The sequence below is a fragment of the Etheostoma spectabile genome, chromosome 23, assembly GCF_008692095.1.
Source record: "Etheostoma spectabile isolate EspeVRDwgs_2016 chromosome 23, UIUC_Espe_1.0, whole genome shotgun sequence".
NCBI lineage: Eukaryota > Metazoa > Chordata > Actinopteri > Perciformes > Percidae > Etheostoma > Etheostoma spectabile.
In genome coordinates, this window is record NC_045755.1 from 20,704,853 (window position 1) to 20,726,019 (window position 21,167).

At 42.1% G+C, this 21,167-nt stretch overlaps 2 protein-coding genes across 2 annotated transcripts; one reads left to right on the forward strand and one right to left on the reverse strand.

The window, feature by feature from the left end:
* Positions 1-264: 264 nt before the first annotated feature.
* Positions 265-5,449, reverse strand: rergla (RERG/RAS-like a). The gene is made up of 5 exons (XM_032505391.1): positions 5,286-5,449; positions 4,962-5,018; positions 1,636-1,709; positions 706-836; positions 265-554 (listed from the first exon to the last, which is right to left on the reverse strand). The coding sequence occupies exons 1-5, from the start codon at positions 5,335-5,337 to the stop codon at positions 269-271; spliced, it is 600 nt and encodes a 199-aa protein (XP_032361282.1). The 5' UTR covers positions 5,338-5,449; the 3' UTR covers positions 265-268.
* A 5,403-nt stretch (positions 5,450-10,852) lies between these two features.
* Positions 10,853-20,850, forward strand: il17ra1a (interleukin 17 receptor A1a). The gene is given in 12 exon segments (XM_032505374.1): positions 10,853-11,116; positions 12,266-12,290; positions 12,566-12,712; positions 12,792-12,913; positions 13,554-13,680; positions 14,204-14,251; positions 14,339-14,496; positions 15,108-15,182; positions 15,270-15,339; positions 17,442-17,552; positions 17,696-17,914; positions 17,917-20,850. Coding segments are annotated over 12 exon segments (2,379 nt in total). The 5' UTR covers positions 10,853-11,023; the 3' UTR covers positions 19,101-20,850.
* The last annotated feature ends 317 nt before the right edge of the window (positions 20,851-21,167 follow it).

Consider the following 21,167-nt stretch of genomic DNA (forward strand, 5'->3'; position numbering starts at 1 on the left):
CAGGCAGCAGAGTGACAGCAATCTGCTCCGATAGAAATAAAATCTGTCAGATTGACAACACTGTAGCCCAATGGATTGGGGGGGACACACATTGATTTGATTGAGCTGCCATTACAGGGCAAAAGTATGAATCAGTGGAGGTTAGCAGCAAGCAGTGCTACTGTTACATCACACTAATACCTCTTTGTACATGAAGACGTCAGTTTAATCAACAGCAACAAGCAAAAACACATTCAGAAATACAAAGCTAAGCCAGAGGGTTGGGTCTTCACACTGATTTCCTCCTCTTGCCGAAGACATTGTTGATGAGTTTGGCCATGGTCCTGGAGCCGCTGGGGCGTCTCCTGCGCTCCTTGGCCTTGCTGCCCACGCTAGCGTTTTGCACCATCTTGGAGAATATGAGCGCAAGCTCCTGGTGGTGCTCGGCTGCCGACAGCTCGTAGAACTGGCACTGACACTGGGCAGCCACACGCTGCGCTTCATCCCGCTGCACCTCCCTCCTGTGGCACAGGTCCTGTTTGTTGCCCACCAGAAATATGAGTGAGTCTACGTCCCTGTAGGTCAGAAAGCAATCAGCTGATTCTTCACTGCTTCTGTTTCCAATGCACATCATGGCCATTTATATGTTACAGTCAGGGTGTCATTTCCCCCCCTTTCTAGTCTATATATCCCTGCCACCCCCCCCTCCACCCACACTGTCCATACCTTAGCTCTCTAATCAGCTGTATGATGGCTTTGGCAGTGAGGAAGGAGGAGCGGTCGCTGATATCATAGACCACGATGATACCATCAGCCCAGCTGATCTGCTCCTTTACAGCGGACTTCCCCTCACAGGCCTGGAAAACAAGAAGACATTACATAAACAATTAAATGTTAACCTTCCCGTCAAAATTAAAAATCGACACTTTTGTGACGCTTTTTATTGATGTTTTTAACTTTTTCTTACGTTTTTGTCCCTTTTTTCAGAACTTTTGACACATTTTTTCAATGTTTGTCACTTTTTTTGACGTTTTCAACACTAACACTAACTGATTAACTTCAATTTTACAGTGGATTTATGGTCAATGAACCTCATTTATAGGAAATTATACCTAATGTTAGAGTTAGAAAAGCAGAAATTAGGAATTATTGAGACTAAAATTAAAGGAATGGATGTTGATGGATAATCACAGACTGGAATATGTCAACTTTTACTCAATACTATTTCAAAACCACTTCAATTTCTTTTATTCAAATGTTATAAAATTGAATAAGACACCCCAAAATGAATGAAAGTAGAGATTTGGGGGTAATTATAAAGAACATTGATATAGGAAAGCGTGTCAATTCTACCCAAGGACAACATGAGGGTTAAATGTTGTGGTCAGAATAACTTCAACCACATATTAGCAAGTTGCTCTCCCGTGGAACCAGCTCCCAGGTTGGGCTCAGGAGGCTGACACCGTCTCCGTAGTCACTAAACCTAAAACTTAAAGTCAGGGCTGGCTCAGGTTTACCTTGGACCAGCTCGTCTTTATGCTGTTATAGTTCTAGATTAGTGGGGGACTTCCTTTGACACCCCCTCATGCATCTCCTTAAAGATGCATTACTAATCCTAGCATGGTGTTATTCTTGCTCCATCCAACTCCAACTCACCCGAGAGCATGGCTCATAGAGCTGGAGATCGGTCTGCTTCCCACCCACAGACAGACGCTTCCTGTATATGCACTCTGTGGGAGGAGAGCAGCAGGAAAACCACAAACAAGTCATGATGACACCCATCATCTTTCTTCTAAGAAATAAGCACCCATAGTGATCAAAAATGTTGTTTCTATTGCTTTACCTTTTTATAATTGATTTTCCTTGTTTTCTCACAAAAAACGAAAAGGATCATCTGATCATAAATGTGATCTCATCTCAAAGGGGTAAATATGAACCATAGGTGATTGGTAATTGAGCTAAATTAAACATGAGTTAAGTATTTTTACATAAATTGTTATGTCTGTATGGATTTAAAAGCCTACTAATGTGGGGGGCACCAGACCCGAGAACATTGGCTGTGGAACAACAATATGAACGTCACTTAAGGGTAATTATGATATTTCCTGTTACCATTGGAGGTCGCTAAAACGCCGTCTACAAAGCCTCGGGAGCGCTACGCACCGTCACACGCACCATTGAAAGGTTGCGGAAAAACTGGACCCATTTTTACGCGTGGAAATTCTTTATAAATCCAGACTTTTGCAAGGAATGTTGCGACCGGAATTTGCACTTCTGCGTCACTTTTTCTTGTTTAACAGGTTTTATAAGAGATTTCCTGATGGTAAATGTGCTGTATTTGTATATTGCACTTTTCTAGTCTAGTCTTAACAACTACTCAAAGCACTTTTACATCATACCATTCACCATTCACACACATTCATACACTGTGGCCGGGGCCACCGTACAAGGTGCCACCTGCTTCTTAGATAAACCCTCACACACATTTACACTCCGATGGAGAGAATCGGGGGCAACTTGGGGTTCAGTGTCTTGCCCAAGGACACTTCAACATGAGACTGTATGGCCAGGGATTGAACCACCAACCTTCCAATTGGTAGGCAACTGCTCTACCACTGAGCCACAGCCGCCCAGATGTCCAGCTAAGTCAGCCAGTCCATGCTGCGTGGCGTTTTCTTTGTCTTTGCACCCCAGAAACGCGGCTGACGCGGCGCGGCTGTACATGTGTATGTTTCCCATTGATAAAAATTGACGGGCGCCCAGATGTGGAGGGTCACTCCTCGACGCAGCGGGGCCGGGTTCGACTTTAACCTGCGTCTCTTTGCTGCATGTCATTCCCCCTCTCTCTCTTTCCTTTCATGTCTTCAGCTGTTCTATCAAAAAAAAAGCCTAAAATGCCTGAAAAATTAAAAAAATGATATATGGGCAGAGAGTTTTGGAAATAAACTCAAGCAGTAGTATACTTCATGTTTAACATGAATACATACTGATTTGATAGCAGCAAAGACAGTGTTGACCGTAAAATAGGCTACAGAATAATAATACCGCAATAATTATTTATTATTATTTTTTTAAATTACATTTGTACCTGCATTTATGTCAAAACCAAGAGACTCAAAACATGAAAATGTCATTTATTAAATGTATTTGTGTCAAAATGACATAAAAACATCTTCTCCTGTTCTATTTTGAATGAAAAATAGCCAGTCAGTCAATAGTCAGTCCAATTTCTTGCAGGCACGTGCTTTTGGCGCGCATGAGATGTGTGTGTCACGCAGGCAGTGGGCAAGCCAACCTGTTACCATGGGAGCCGAAATAAAAACGCTCACGCCACGCAGGCAGAGTGCAGGAGCCCTAAGGACACCCATGTGGACAATGACATATGTCAACTTTCTCATAAGCAAACGTTGACCCGTTAAATGTGGACTTAGGGTTGGAAACCTACAGCGGGCGAAATAAGTATTGAACACGTCACCATGTTTCTCAGTAAATATATTTCCAAAGGTGCTACTGACATGGAATTTTCACCAGATGTTGGTTACAACCAAAGTAATCCATACACACAAAGAAACCAAAACAAATAAGTTCAGAAATTAAGTTATGTGTAATAACGTGAAATGACACCGGGAAAAAAGTATTAATCACATCAAGTGCAAAAAGGCATGGAAAGCCAAGACAGCAGCTGAAATTGCGAACTTCATTTCTGAACTTATTTATTTTGGTTTCTTTGTGTGTCTGGATTACTTGGGTTGTTACCAACATCTGGTGAACATTTCATGTCAATAGCACCTTTGTAAATATATATTTACTGAGAAAAATGGTGTTCAATACTTATTTCACCTGCTGTATATGTAAAATACTGATATTGATTCCAGTTGGGGTGAATTGTTTTGTAAACTGTTTTCATATTTGTTTAAATTAGTTGGTATTGTTTGTGGATAGGACACTAAAATGACTCAGAAATTGTTTTGCTCATATGTAAATCTTGCGGTTATTTGTAGATCATGCCATAATATTGAGACTAATGTCTCTCCATAAGTGTGCTCCTGATCCGTTCACACCTGACGCAGTATCTTTGCGAGAGAACAAGCTCGGATGAAACTAGATTATTCTCGGGGAAACAATGGCCCATTGAGCCATTATCAGACACTAACGTGAGTCATTCTCCACGCTGCCCTGCTGGCTTTTCATGGAGGCTGTTGAATGGTATCATACAGTATGGCTCTGCAGACCACATGGCGACAACAACATCTTCAAAATGAACACTAAATGGATGAAATATTTAGCCCATGCTGTGATATCAGGCTGCATCGCCTGTAGTTTGGCAGTTGTCTTGACCTACAAAGTACATAACATAGAAGATGAGATAAGGGGCCTTGGATAGAAAGTACTGCTAGACAAACAGTGTACAGAAACTAGAAAGCAGCCAAATGAAATCAGACATGATGATTGCCCAGGGACAAACAGGCATGATGTTGAACATATGCAGATAGATATTCAATGCCAACGTTTGCTACAGATTCTTTTTCAATCCTTCAAAATGTTTTCAGATTCAATACCCTTCCGACTTACTAATATTAAAAAGTCAAATATAGCACGATACAATACATATGCACATGTACATATGGGACATTTGCAGTTGCGGGTAGACTTGTGAGCCTGGTAATGAGTGTGTGGACAGGTGAAGGACATATAGGTGTGGAATACTACAGATTTGAGGAATAGTACAGATATGAGGACATGTGGCTCTGTGGACATGTGCTGCCAAAAACTGGTGGAATTCACAGAACTTCATCAGATCCCAAATATTACACACGTTTTTGGATTGAATATTTAGTGTAAAGCCATGAGTCAGATGGATGCTTTTTCGGGTTAGTAGGTGTGATGAAATTTAATTTTCATGTTTCAATTCTTGTGAATCGTGTATAATACAGTCAGGTTTTCTCAGTGAGTCCACCACAGAGACAGAGACAGAGACTCACCTGAAGAAGAAGAGTACTCGCCAATAAAACGCCTGGTGAGGAACCGGACGATCAGAGCTACACACACACACACACACACACACACACACACAAACATTCATATACACACACCAACACACATATACAAACACACATACACACATAGACACACACACACACATATATACACACACAACATATAAACACACACAGAAACACACATACACGCATACACACACACACACACAGAAAGAAAGACAGACACACACATACAGAGTCAGACAGAGAGGTGAGCAGGTCAGAAGACAACTTGTTTTGTAGAAACCTGCCCCCCAGCTCTCCTACCTGACTTCCCGACCCCCCCGCTGCCCAGCACAGCCATCTTGATCTCATTCATGTTCCGCAGTGTAAACCAGACTATTCTCTGGTAGCTACAGAAATATCCCTCACACACTATGCTTTAAATAGCTAAGGAGGGAAACAGCTGGGTCAAAGTCAGCCCAGCTGATAGGCTGCCTGGAGCCAGCGGTGCAGCAGGCTGGCCAGGGGGGCGGGGCAGGGGGCGTGTCTACCAGTACACGGTCCCCTTTTTCCTCCCAGTCCGACACCCCTGCAGCCACATATAATATACTGTAATACTTAATTCACAAATCCCCCTCTACAGGATGTTTGAACATGCAGGAAAACTGGTGAAAGAGAGGGAATGAAGGCAGACTTGAGTGTCTCTGATACGGACTCTGTCTTAGGGGGCCCATATGGAGGATGAAGGATTACAGTATCACTGCCATGTATACTGACTATTACACATCTTATCACAGAATGTAAATCAGCATGGGGACAGACATACCTAACACAGATATGAAACACATCCTCTGTCAACTTAATGTGTTCTGTTCAGTGTAAATATATGCTCACTGCTCCCAAAGACCATGTAGGGCCACTCAAGACTTCACTGCGCTTGGCCAGTTTTTTAGTAGACGTTACCTTAAATCCATGGTGCCATCACCTGCAGTTGGTCACATTTAAGGCAGCTCCTCAAATATGTTTTTATACTGAATTACACAGAAATAAGTCTGTTTTTATCTAATATTCTCTCTGTTTCCACTGACTGACTCTCTGTCAGATCATCATGGTAACAGCAAACGTGATTTTCATGGAGGCGGATGATGTTTGATTTTAACGCTGGCCTCCGTCAGTGTAAACGGGAGATGCAATAATTCAAAAATGCAGTATTCACTGGCATTTAGTTACATTTAAAGTTATTTTAATCAGTCAGCTGTTGAAGTGTTTTTTAAGTAACAGAGTAGTTACGCCCTGCTACACCCTGTAACGCCCTGCAGTGATCTACGCGCCCTGCTATAACCTGTACGCCCTGCAGTGACCTGCTATAACCCTGTAACACCTGCATGACTTGCTATTACCACTGTAACGCCTGCAGTGACCTGCTACGCCCTGCTATACCTAGTAAACCCTAACACGCCCTGCTATACCTTGTAACACCTGCAGTGCCTGCTACGCCTGCTATACCCTGTAACACACTGCAGTGCCCTGCTACTTCCTGCTATACCTGTAACCCCTGCAGTGACCTGCTACGCCCTGCTATACCCTGTAACACCCTGCAGTGACCTGCTACGCTCTGCTATACCCTGTAACACACTGCAGTGACCTGCTACGTCCTGCTATACCCTGTAACACCCTGCAGTGACCTGCTACGCCCTGCTATACCTTGTAACACCCTGCAGTGACCTGCTACGCCCTGCTATACCTTGTAACACCCTACAGCGACCTGCTGTACCCTGTAACACCCTGCAGTGACTTGCTACGCTCTGCTATACCCTGTAACACCCTGCAGTGACCTGCTACGCCCTGCTATACCTAGTAACACCCTACAGCGACCTGCTATACCCTGTAACACCCTGCAGTGACCTGCTACGCTCTGCTATACCCTGTAACACCCTGCAGTGACCTGCTACGCCCTGCTATACCTTGTAACACCCTGCAGTGACCTGCTACGCCCTGCTATACCTTGTAACACCCTGCAGTGACCTGCTACGTCCTGCTATACCCTGTAACACCCTGCAGTGACCTGCTACACCGTGAACTACTACAACTACTAATTCTAGTTATAGTTCCATTATCTTTATTGTGACTGTTATTGCCACTGTTCATCACACCCCCAACCGGCCCGTCAGACACCGCCAACCAAGATCCTGGGTCTGTCTCAGGTTTCTCCATAAAAGGGAGTTTTTTCTCGCCACTGTTGCACTAAATGCTTGCTCTGAAGGAAACTGTTGAGTCCTTGTAAATTATAGAGTGTGGTCCAGACCTACTCTATCTGTAAAGTGTCTAGAGATAGAGATTGTTATGATTTGATACTATAAATAAAATAGAATTGAATTCTGTAATGAGGACATAAATACCTAATTCAATATGTCCCGCTGAGTAGATGACTGGCTCGCCTGCTCCATTCTAACATCTCAAAACCTTTTAGTCCATTAAAAGTCATTACATTTCACTCAAAATGTTTTCTCTCTGAATTGTGTCAGCGTTTTTTTTTTATTTAGGCTTGTTGTTTCAAATATCCTTTCAGATTATATTCAACACTTCAGTTCATCTTGCCAAAATCAAAATAATGCTGCAGAATGACAGCCATAGATCACATAGATCAAAACACTTTAAAGCATGTAAGGTAATAATTAATGTGTTGGTTGGTCCTTTTATAATTTTGAAAAGGTTTTGTTTTTACATTTTTGTGTGTGATTTTCAATTAAATGTGTGATCAATTATCACTGCCAGAAACTCTCTCTTCCAACATTTTTGCATAATTTTTTAACATTATTGTTTGTGTTAAAATACAGCAATGCACACACATACACATGCATGCACACATGCACCCACACATGCACATATACACGTATACACACGCACACACACACACACACACACACACACACAAATGCACGTACACACGCACACAGGACCCGTGAAAAATTTAATTATACCCTTTATTCAGATTTGAAATAATGCAGTGGATTATGCGTCTGCCATCTTTTTACCTCTCTATTCGGTTGGTGTGGTGTTCCTGTCTGTTTTGCTTTACTTTGTTGGTGGGGTTGCTAACCCAACCATTGAAATAGATCTATCTGTAAATTGCAGGAACGTCTGTCTGTCTGTCTCTAACTACACTCTGCACAGCAGCAGTTAATGTAGACCAGACTCTAGTTTGTTTTTCAGTGCTAGAACACAGTTTTCAAAACTCTTCCCACTTATTCCATGGCTTTAACCAGGACCTGCACAACACTGTGGATCTATAGCATTTTGTTCAGATGTCTAAGGTTACACAGCTAAAACAAAAGGGAAAAACACAATATCTTTACAGTAGCAAAACTGTGTTCTTACTGTTTTTCAGAAAGTAATGGAGGTGAAAGCAATGGAAACACCACACATTAGTATTTAGACATGATGCAGACATCTAATGTGATGAAGACAACCAGCTGCATGATGCTGGAGAAAGGCAGGATCAGTCACACTATTCTTTATTACTGTTATGTACCTTTAGATGAGGAGAGAGGCAGGATCAGTCACACTATTCTTTATTACTGTTATGTACCTTTAGATGAGGAGAGAGGCAGGATCAGTCACACTATTCTTTATTACTGTTATGTACCTTTAGATGAGGAGAGAGACAGGATCAGTCACACTATTCTTTATTACTGTTATGTACCTTTAGATGAGGAGAGAGACAGGATCAGTCACACTATTCTTTATTACTGTTATGTACCTTTAGATGAGGAGAGAGGCAGGATCAGTCACACTATTATTCTACCTTTAGATGCAGGAGAGAGACCTTTAGTTTTTTTCCAGTAATTCCATGAGTTACTAGAGACAAAATACCATATATCCTGATTTTCATTCCTTCTTGTTTACCTTACATAAAAAATGGTATATTACATAAATAATAAAATAAAATAAAATATATAAGTTTTCTTTAAAGAAACTATTGAGTAGTGTGAATACATTCTGACATGTTTCAATATTCTCTGTCAGGTAAATCAGTAAGTTAGTAGTCCAAACCGACAACTTCTCAACAGGCACTGGACTAATGTTTCAAACACGGAGTAAAAAGATCTTTCAACAATGCTTAATTTTGTAATTCATTTAGTTTGCTATCAATGAGTCAGTTATATATACGGAGGAAAATAAATTTGACACAGATCTGTGCATATACAGGGCTTAACATGAAACAGTAAAGTACTGTGAAATATTTGGATTACAATTCAGTAGGCTTACTTTTGGCAATGTACTATGTTTATGAGCAATATTACTAATGCTATTATTCAGCAACTGGGGACGAGAGGCCACAAACAAAGCTTCTGCAGTAAACCTGTAAACCCCTCTGCATTAGGAAACCAACTTATTGATGTAGGCTTACATATAATGTGACGGACAAGATCATGTTTCTAGGACTCCAGTGCCCAGCCCGTATGTCCACAACCTATCCAAGTGCTGCAGTTCAGTCTGGGTGTGCCATCTGATGGTAAATATGTGCAAAAGGGAACATGGCCTGCTGTTCACTTGGTAAAATTCTGTGGGATGTTACTTCTGGACGGCGGTCTGCAGAGTACGCTGAGAGACATGTGATCATGTCTTTCCAATTATCAAGATGGAGAAAGAAGATCAAGCAGAAATGTGTCACTTTGATGTGGGGTGAAATGAACATGTTCCTCTGAGTCATCACTCTAGCCATGTTGCATTCGAGCTCTATAGGAAAAATGTTGTGCTAGATATTGCCCCTCACTTCATCTTTTATCTGGTTTTCACTGGCAGGACATACAGGTGATCTGTGCTCATATTCTTTGTGCACAATACTATTACTTTTACTTCTATTTTTTTATGTGCAATGTTAATTACTTGTGGAATCAAATGTTAGACTTGTTATGTTCTTGTTTCTGTTTGTTCACCTACCACCCTACCCACCTGCTAAGGTGTGTGTGTGTGTGCGTGTGTGTGTGTGTGTGTGTGTGTGCGTGCGTGCGTGCGTGCGTGTGTGTGTGTGTGTGTTTCTGTGTGTTTCTGTCACTCAACCTCACTCACTTTGCTGATTAGACCCATTTCAGCACTCAGATCATTGGAGGTGAAAAGCTGTACTGGACTATTACGCCTGTGTTTGCTCTCAGATCTTTAGATGAGGAGAGAGGCCTTTAATCTCTCCTCATCTACAAATATGGCCCCAGCCATAGGCGTAGATTTCAGGGGGGATGCAGGGGACATGCCCCCCCTCCCCCCAATATTTACAGCTGAAGAGATTTGATATAAAAGAGGTAAAATAACCGTTCAGGTGGCTCAAACCTGTTTATATCCTTCTTAAGGCTCCAAAAGTTGAATGTGTCTCAACTTTATTACATTACTGAAGGAAAAACAAAAAATAAAAAAATATTTGAATCCCAAAATTGAATATCAAACACGTTCCTAACAAATCAACATATGTATGTACGGATATTGGGATCCAGCCGTAGGCCTGCTTTTAACCATTAAATTAAGTTTTCCACGATTTCATAAACAGGAAATTAAGTGTTTTGGGGTCTGGACCCTGCGGTTATAATTTGTGTGTATGAATCTTCTGGAATAAAATTATTGCCTTACTGTGATCACGTGTTGCACCCGTTCTTAAGGAGGCAAAGGTTCTGCTGGAAAAAAAATGAGCAAATTAATTATTTCAATATTTTTTTTAATTATCCTAATAAGCTCTCAAATTAAAATAACATTGTGCCTACACCAATATGAGAATAATAGCTGAATTAAAGGCATGTCCGTAATGCAAAAAAAAAAAGAAAATAAATCGCTAGCAGCCCAAATCTACACAATAGTACTCTATATTCCCATGCGGCGTGAAGGCAGCATTGGTAACTTACTGTAAACAGAGTAGGTGATTTCCATAGAAAGAAAGCAGGAAGTTTTTCATAAAGCACCAAAGTCTGTCCCGCTCTCTTGCTGGGTTTGAGCTTTAGTTCAGCGATTGAAACGGCCTGAAATGGCTTTTAATGACTGACAGGGACCTGCACTGACACAATTCTTTCTTCACAATGATTCTCCTGCGACTAGTTTCGGTGTTAATTTGTGTGTCGCTGTCGTCCGCGGTGAGCGTTTTATCAGCGCCTCTCAACTGCTCTCAACAGGTAAGACTAAGCTAGTTCGGCTCGGTCTAATATCAGTATTAGCCTACACAGGAGTTAGCTTTCAGTAAACACATAAAGTTATATAGCGTTATTATATAGAGTTATATAGAGTGCCTAACACAACACATACGTGCTGTTAGCTTTCACGTTATGGCATGTTAGTGTAATTGCGATGTATTTTTGGCCAAAATTCACTGAATTATGTCTGATTTATTACTCTACGTTAACACAGTGTCGAGCAAGTTACTTCCAAAATGTAATACATTATAGATACTGTTAGTTACAGGTATAGTTACTGTCATTTGAGAGTAATTAGTTATATTACACTACATGTTGCAGTGATAGATATATATAACTGTCTCTGTCTGTGAATTGTAATGCGTTACACCCCTTTTGCATTACTTTTGAGTTACCTTTACCAAAATAACAGCAGAAGTTTGACTTGGCAGCTAGCTGGTGATCAATAAAGTCTCCTCTTTATCCACTTTAATACATCATAGATTATTCTTAATATGTTGTATAATTAATATGAATATACAAAGTAACTACAGTTATACAAATCAATAAGTAAAACGTTCAATAGGCAAGTAGGAGAAAATTAAAATACTCAGTTAAAAAAAAAGTTAGTTTAAAGCACTTGAATAAGAAATTCATGCTGAAGTCTCTTTTATATGTACCTTAGTGGTCCCCTAATACTGTATCTGAAGTCTCTTTTATATAGACCTTAGTGGTCCCCTAATACTGTATCTGAAGTCTCTTTTATAAAGACCTTAGTGGTCCCCAATACTGTATCTGAAGTCTCTTTTATATAGACCTTAGTGGTCCCCTAATACTGTATCTGAAGTCTCTTTTATATAGACCTTAGTGGTCCCCTAATACTGTATCTGAAGTCTCTTTTATATAGACCTTAGTGATCCTCTAATACTGTATCTGAAGTCTCTTTTATATAGACCTTAGTGGTCCCCAATACTGTATCTGAAGTCTCTTTTATATAGGCCTTAGTGGTCCCCTAATACTGTATCTGAAGTCTCTTTTATATAGACCTTAGTGGTCCCTTAATACTGGAAAGCACTCAAACTTGGCAAATTTGTACTATTGATAATTCTACACTTCTTCTAATCTTCTCTTTGTTCTTTTTCCCTGGCACAGGGCTTGAGTTGTAAAGTCACCATAAGTGAGTGGATTTTACTCTTCCCTTTGGCTGCTATACTAAAATGTCTTTGTTAGTATTCTGGAAGTTAATGGTCACACGTTTTTAATTCTGAAGGGTTGTAATGATATTCTCTGACACATTGAGTCAATATTAGGTATAAATATTTCTATCTTAATATCTCAGCATTGATATCCTACAAAGTTCCTCCCCACTCAAACTCGGAATGGACTCCTTTCTGGCAATACAATGTGTGTGTGTGTGTGTGTGTGTGTGTGTGTGTGTGTGCGCGCGCACAGCCAACTGTTTGGACAGGTCCTGGCTGAATGTGAATGAATACACTCCCAGCAGTCCCGAGGGGCTGCACGCGTCTGTGCACACTAGGGAAGTCGAGACAGGTGTCTTGCAGCCGGTCCTGCTCGCTCGCTGGAAGATAAGGGATGAAGGTGAGTCAGTGGTACTTAGGAAAGATGAAGGAGACCATGAAAATGGACAGGAAGTGACCTGAACTGTGTTTGTCCTCAGGCAGTACAAGTTACGTGAAAGCCACCGAGCTCCATGTTCTGGTAGTGTCCACCAACCAGAACCTGTGTGTCCGATATTCTTTTGCAGAGAAACTGGCCATGAGAAGTCCATCAGGGGAGAAGGTAGTCAATACTATTTGTATACATACAATATACTGTATGTTAGTATTATTATATGTTTTTCTATTAATTATGTATTATAACAGTTCAGGGCCGTGTACATTGTGTGTTTCATATCTAAATGTTCAGAACTAACTCATCTTTCTGTAAAGTGAGGCCCAGATTTGTCCCACAGCCATGTGTAAAGAGATCATTTGGCCCTAAAGCTGAAATTTGTTTTAACATTTCTCAAATCTCTTGTGGAAATATACCTAAACTCATTTGTTATGGTTCTTGAAATGAGTTTACAACAGTCTTAAGTTCACAAAAATAGTTATAAAATAGTAAGTAAATGTCTAAAATGACATTTTTTAGTATCACATTTTGAATACAAGTGGTGCCAAACATCGCTTTTCCTCAGAGAGTTAATACAGACCTATTCAATTTTTGAGCATATTTTCCCTGGGCTGGTTTTAATGTAGAGGAACTGTGCATCTGTAATATACCAGAAACTATAAATATGACATCTGAAGCACATACTCAATATGGATTGCACCAGATCAAGATGAGAGGAAAGTCTGTTACATAATTTCATGACAGTTCAGCAACACTGTTGTTTGTGGCAACGGTTCGTTAATGGTGTTGACTTTTTGACTGTTTTCAGTGGTCGTTCTCAGCTGACATGCTGGTGTTGGAGCCGGGTCAGACGTACCGGGTCTCTGTCTTCAACATCCCCAAACCAGAGCTGGGCCACACCAGTTATGACGTCAGCACTGATGTCATCGTTCCCAGTGAGTTGAAGTCAGAAAACCGTCCAAACTATCTTCTAAACTTGACATTTTGCAGTGTGTAACTTCCTAGCTCAAAGGTTGTTCTTGTTTCCAAAGAAAACTGAGAACAGCGACACAGAGAGAGGAAGAAGAGCCACATGTCAGGCTTTATCTTGGAAATTTACTTCCTAAGTTAAAACCAGTTCATCCCAGGTTTCTTATTATTATTATTATTATTATTCTTATATTTCTATGTAAGTAGAGCCTAAAATGAAATGGTAGACTGGAATATACAGGGTTCTGCACAGTATATCTACTGAAATATGAAGTATCTGAAAGGTCACCATAGCAGCTTTAGGAAGCGTAGGCAGCATACAGATCTGACATCTGCAGCCAGATGAACAGTGTGAGATGATTCATACCACTATTACGCAATATCCTGAGCTCAAAACAACTATGTTTTAGGTGAAATTAACAGACTAGGAAGATTCTGTGCATCCGGTGTCATCTTCACTTTGCTGATGAAATTCTCTGGCTTTCTCAGGTTGTCAAGATCCCAAAATGCAGAGGACCCATTATTGCATAGCGAGAGGTGAGTCCCTGCCATTCTAAAGTCCAGTAAGAGTGAGTGAGTCATATTAAGTCCACAATAAGATGTTGTCTTGTTGCTGTACTGTAGGCAGTCAGTGGCAGCCCTCCATCAGCCTGGCTCAGATCACTGCAGCCAATAACAGACCTGAGCTGGCCGTCAGCTTCACTCCTGACCCACTGTGTGACCAGTACTTGGTCATTGTTCGCTGCGCCAATGTAGACCACCATGTAGACCGGGCACACACGGTAAGGTCACATCATGCTGGACATTCAGGTGCCTCTGTGTTTGAGTAGTACTGTGCAGTAAGCTGTCTCTCTATAACATGAATGCACTTTTCTTTTTCAGTGATTTGACCCAGAACGTTACTCTATGTGCTCATTACAACATCCTCGCCTTGTACCTTAGCCTAGTTTTTACCCCAGTTTTCTTCTTCATGTCAGTTCAGGAAGCGCTGTCCTGCAGTATATTTCTACTTATTGTACAAATGGCTGCTCATTATATTCATTCTATATTTCTCTCAGACACATAAGATGTCATCATCTCCCTCTGCCTTTTCTTAGGACTACTGTCTACCTACACTATAGAGTAGATTAATGTGCTATTTAAGTCTAAGAATGAGGGATATTAAAAACCCTCTGCATAAGTCTTAGCTTAATAAGGTGTACAAATGCTGCTGGCATGTGATTTATAGCAACATGCCTCTGCAGATTGCCCCTTGACATACAGTAACTCTTTCTTAAACATAAATCTGTTCAACTGATAAAGGTGTTCTTAAAGCGTTTTCTTCCTGTTCAGTACTCTTATATGCTCTGCCTACATGATAAAACTAGACGCATGAAATTTCTCTCTTCTCCAGGCTAATCAGACCACTCTGAATGTAACATTCAGCCTGGATAAATGGCCCAGATCTTGCTGTCAGTTTGACGCAGAGGTAAATCTTATTAATCTTCTTTTTTTTTAGCTGGCAATAACTCTGAGACAAATATATGTGATAACATGACTTTATTCTTCCCTGCAGATCAAACCTCTTTTCCCACAGTGTGGCCAGGACTGCACCCGTCGAAGGAAAACACTGAATATTTGTCGTGGTATTTCAATTCAATTCAATTCAATTTTATTTATGTAGCGCCAAATCACAACAACATTTATCTCACAGCACTTTCCATAAAGAGCAGGTCTAGACCGTACTCTGTGATGTTATTTACAGAAACCCAACCCACCAAGAGCAAGCACTAGGCGACAGAGGCAAGGAAAAACTTCCTTTAAGAGGCAGAAACATCGAGCAGAACCATGGCTCAGGGTGGGGGGGCATCTGCCTTGACCGGTTGGGGGTGAGAGAAAGAGACAGACAGAGAGAGAAGAGACAGACAGAGAAAGAGAGAGAGAGAGAAAGACAAACAGAGAAAGAGAGAGGAGAGACAGACAGAGAGAGAGAGACATGGAGAATTGTAGCAGAGGGTGTCAAGCAGGAACTTGGAGGCAGCAGGTGACTCCAACCACAGATCCAGAATCAGAAACACCTGCAGGAAGCAATAGGAGGAGAGGGGCGGAGAGTCACGTGACATTCCAAATGTTGGCACATTTGGAATGTCATGTGACTTGGTACTCTGATGATTATGGCCCAACGCTTCTTAGCCTTACCAAACACAACAAAATCAGATAAGAGAAGCCTTTATTGATGGCAGAGGGAGAATTTGGTTTCAGCAACACAGGGAGAGAATATGTACAGATAAATGAAGACAATGGCACCACATTGCCAGTGTTGCTGTTCGGACACTCTTCAAGTGGTGAAGCTCCAGACCAACCAGGAAGTGGCAGCCACTGCTGCTTTGCATGGCAGTTGGCCATGAGAAAAGAGGCAATAACATGTTGAATAACCGCCAGGAAAGAGAAGTGCTCCCCCTACACCAAGACACCATGTTTTTACATTCAGCCTGTACAGCTGCTATACAACTTATATCCTCACATACAGCTACCTGTTCATGGAAGATCTTGTTTGTTTGTATTTTTGTATTTTTTTTTGTCTATTTTTTTGTTGTCTGTTGATCGATTTCTAATACCAACGACTACTTCTGCTGTACATTTCCCCCACCAGTAAAACAACAACTACACACTACAGAAGCGTTTCAAGCCCATTGGCACATGATTCATCTTTACTTTCCCAAAATATGTTTCCTCAATTCTTCTCTGCACAGCTTCCTTGTTACTTTGAATGTGAGGGACTAAGATGTAAGTGAGAGTCATGAGGAAACAATTAGGGGAATTAAAGTCAACCAACCGAACAAGACAAGTTAGCACAGTGTACAACTGAGGCTCATGGGAACGCCATTATTTGTCATTATTTTGTGTAATAGTCTGGCTCACTTCCATTTACTGCTATCTATTTTGCGAAGGCACCGTGGCTGCACCCGGAGCTCAGGGCCGCCCAGAACAGCTGTGATTGGTTCAAAGAAATGCAAAACAAGTCGGAGTGTTTTTCCCCCAATCCCAGAATAGATGAGCCCGACCATACTGCTGTATAAAATAAATACAGATGACTTTAATACTGGACAAATTCAAATTTCCACCTGATGATGGCACCAGATGAAAGTCAGGCAATCACCTCAGTCAGTAGGATGCATCATGTCTTAACCAACTCAGTTAGCTTCAACAACATTATTTATAGGCCTACACCATATGAAAATTGCATGTTTAAAATCACAGTCCACTACTTTGAATAAGATCTCTGAGCCCCCAGTAACGAGTATGTACAGTATCAAGTTGGGGTTTTACAGATGATCATAGTTATAATCTCTTGTATTATTATTTCATCATTAACATACAGTATATAGTACATTTTCAAGGTCAGGTAGTTTTGTAGTTTGGGCGTTGTGTGCACATGACACCAGCTTTCATCAAGATATAAAATGTGGCGTTATGTAGGCCTAATTTACATATTGGACTACATCTGGGCTAAATGTGGTCCGTCAGGTGCCACACTTCTACCAACGCACAGAGATTAACTTTTACCTGCTACTGGAGAAAAAGTCTGAGGATGGACAAAGTCACTAGGATTGAGCCCCGGGGACCACAGATGTACAGATTGTCCACCAGCCATACCTACAAACTGACCGACTTTGCCATCTATAGCGTCTCGCCGCTAGCATGACTAAAACAACATCTAACCAGCAAACTGTGTTCTGATTTCCAGTGAATCCAACAGATGCCCCCGATGTCCCTGTGTACACATTTTTCATCCTGGGAGTGGTGTTCATGTGTGTTGTGATGGCAGTTATTATGTACGTTCTCTGCCGGAAGCCAGGTTAGTCACATAAATAGTTTCATTTCTAAAAAAGGAATGCCATTTCATCCAAAAACATTGATTTTCTTGATTTGTGGCTTGAGTGTTCTGGGTTTAAAATAACTCTGGTGATGGTATTTATCTGTGCTCTCATGCACTTTCAGGAAAGCCTGATGTTACTGCATCGCCTGTGGGCGGTGTGACAGCGTGTCAGCAGCAGCTTAAACAGCCTCCCAAAGTGCTAGTCATCTACTCCCAGGACCACTACCTCTACAGAGACGTGGTGCTGAAGCTCTGCGCCTTCCTCCGGGCCAAGTGTGGCACCAAGGTGCTGGTGGACCTGTTAGACTCCACCTCGGTCGGCATGATGGGCCGCCTTCGCTGGCTGAGTGGCAGCGACAACAGCTTCAAAATCCTTCTGATAAAATCCTGGTGCTGTGCTCGCAGGGTGTCCAGGCAAAGTGGAGGGCCATGTGTGGCCAAGGGCGGGTGACGCTGAGGGAAGACCTTCTTTCTCCAACGGATGACATGCTCACTCCCTTTCTCAACCTCTTCCTACCTGACATGCACCAGGCAGGCATGCTGGGTAAGTACATGGTGGCTTACTTTGATGACATCAGCGGTAAAGAAGACGTGCCTTCAGTCTTTGACATCACGGTCAAATACAAGCTGATGAAGCATTTCGAAGAGCTGTACTTCCGCATCCTGGACATTGAGAAGTATCAGCCGGGTCAGGTCAACCACATCCTAGGCATTGGTGGGGACGAATATTTCCAGTGTCCCTCAGGTAGAGCCCTGAGGGATGCCATTGAGACCTTCCAGGCCTACCAGCTGGAACATCCTGATTGGTTTGAGAAGGAGTGTGTGGTCGATACGGAGGAGGTCCTGACCGAGGCTAACCTGCTCATTGAGCAGCTGCACATCCCTCCAGTCCTCCAGTGTCTTCCCCTAATCAGAGATGGGCCTCCTGTCTACATCCGTGAGGTTGAAGTCAATGAAAATGGCGACAGTGTTCATGTCCTTACACCTGAAGTGAACCCGGAGCACGAGCGGCCTTCAATGATAGAGCTTACATCAGTGGTGAACCCTCAGTATCTGTCCAGCCTGGAACAGGTGTTGAGCGATCATATGTACCCTCACTGCCCCCGGCCCCCATCTGTCTACGTAGTGGAGCCTGTTTTGAAAAACCTGCGACCACCAACACAGAACTGCTTCTCCCTCGAGGAGGGTCAAAGCCCCACTGAGGATGAGGAACAGGACTCGCTGCTACCTTTGAGCCAACCCTCCGCTCATTCGGACCAGAGAAGCTCGGCCCTACACAACTCCATGGACTCAAAACCTCCAGAATCCTCATGCGCCATGCAAAATGGCCCCAAAATGGCCCCCTCACAGCCTGTGGAGATGGAGGAGGACGAGGTTCTGGAGCCCGGTGGAAAGGGCCCAAGCAGTGGCTCTGATCAGGGCTACATCTCCAAAATGTCCTCCCAGCATGAACTCCCTTTCAAAGAGGATCCGCTCGAGGCTCTGAGAAGACTGCAGGAAGAGCTGTTTCAGAACAATCTCGAATAATCTGAAATATGAGTCTCTCCCCCCCTCCCCACCCCCGAAATAAGTACTAAACGTGCACTGACGTGACTGCTGTGGGGTAACGATAAGCATCTGACTGTAGAGCCCCAAACACAGAGGTATTTCTGTGTAACGCTCATATGTTACATATCCAATGATTAAATTCAGTTTTATTTATAGTATCAAATCATAATGTGAAATAATCATGTTTGTTGATGATATTCTGAATATAATAACCAATTTGTTACTAATGTCGTTTGATCAAAACTCATGAAGACAAATCAACAGGACCATGCCGTCATAGAACAAAGAAGTGACAATGTACGTATGTGTAGAGTCAGTTTTTTCAGCTCAGTGAATTTATGGTGTTCAGCCAAAAAGGGTTTGGATTCATGTTGCACCTGGGTTTGAGATTTGGACCCGAAAGTGATTGACGTATTTTCAGAGAGGTGTTGTGCTTGGAGAAGAAATGGATGGAATCAGTTGCTCCAGCATCCATTGGAGGAACTGCAGTCAGGCTTGTGCTTCTGGCATTGGGCTCTTCACTCAGGCAACTAGGCCAAGCAGAACTGCTCAGGGGGCCTTTAGGCTCCAGGTCCACATTTTGGCAATAACTAAAACACATTCTGAAATGATAAGAGTTAAGTCTCTTATCAAGTTAGTAACTTTCCTAAAAACAACCTTTTGTCATATTTGCTCGAACTGACAGTGGTACAATTCTGTTTCTCTGCGTCATTCCAGTGCTCCTAATTGCATCAGGAAAACAACCAATCAGGGCCGAGGAGTCTTGGAGATGAGTTGGTCCGGCCGGTTGGCCGTCGGGTGCTGCTTGGTTTTGACTTGACTTGGTCGCAAACATTCTCATTTCACAGCTAAGCAAAACACTGAAATCTGTTCCTGAAAACGTGAGGAGAGAAATAGGTGATGCAGTACCAGAATCCTATTTGATCAGCGCTGCCTACTTTGGCAGTTTGACCGCAGCTCACGAGTAGTTACTGACATTGTGAGACAGAGTCCTCAACTCTGATTGGTTGTTCATCTTTCAACGCTTTGGAAGCTTCCAGATAATTTAGGAGCCCAAGAGGATCAGAGGAATCCGTCTCATGTCCTATTGTCAGGATGTATAAATGTCACCTACTGAATCCTGAGGCCCTTCTTGTAGAGGGGCCCTGATCAAATTTACCCAAGGTCTCGTTTAAAGGCTAAATTTCAGTTTATATTGTGCTTACATGCCAGTGTTTCCCCCCAGAAAGGTGTTTTAGCCCGGTGGCAAGTGTCCTGGCTAGGGCCAGTCCCAGACTGATTCATGTAGAGCCCAATAGTTTCTGTGACAACAGGATCATGGACAGAAACGCAAATTTGAGAATTTAAAACAGCTACGAGACAGATTCCACAGGGCCCCACATCAAGTCAGTCAAAAATGTCCATGTCTAAGTTTCCAACCGAGCCGCCCCACTCTAACTGCAGTTTAAAAACGTTGAAGAAACCCTGCTATCGTACACTTTTCTTTATCAAGTCAACTACTACTAACTAATACATGGGAGCAAATGGGGCCCGCTACTGGCTTCATTTGGCCCTGGGGGGTTGTTAGGAGCATGTGTGCAGAAATGAAGATAAGATGTATGATTGTTGAACATTGTTTTATGATATAAAAGCTAGAAAGAAGCCCTTACCAGGGTTCAACATTAAGGGAAAAACATTCTACTTGCCCAAAGTCAGTTTTAACTGGCCCCTATAAAACGTCAAAAGAAAAGTCAAATAAAAAAACTGTGTGCAAAAATATTAAAACGTGGCGTTTTACTTTCTTTCTTCCTGCAGTTAAACTGCATTAAAGTAAAATAGGTGGAGATGATGTGTGCGGTCTTCAACATCTGGCAAAAAACAGCCCCAGCAAACAGTAAAAGCCTTCCAGGGAATGAGGTTTATTACAAACAACCTTTGGATCACTGTGTGTTTGTGTGACGATACAAGTTCTTTGATAATTAAGGTCTTTTATAATAATATCTCTCGCAGCACTTCTATTTGTTTCAGGGCCAGTCATGGTCCTCTCTTATCGAGTAATCCATAACA

Bases quoted from the DNA above. Each gene is read 5' to 3' on its own strand.
- rergla (XM_032505391.1), bottom strand. From the start codon at position 5,337: ATGAATGAGATCAAGATGGCTGTGCTGGGCAGCGGGGGGGTCGGGAAG. The intron at 5,019-5,285 runs GTAGGAGAGCTG...GTGTGTGTGTAG, and splicing joins CGGGGGGGTCGGGAAGTCAG to CTCTGATCGTCCGGTTCCTC. The intron at 837-1,635 runs GTGAGTTGGAGT...CTTGTTTTCCAG, and splicing joins TCTATGAGCCATGCTCTCGG to GCCTGTGAGGGGAAGTCCGC.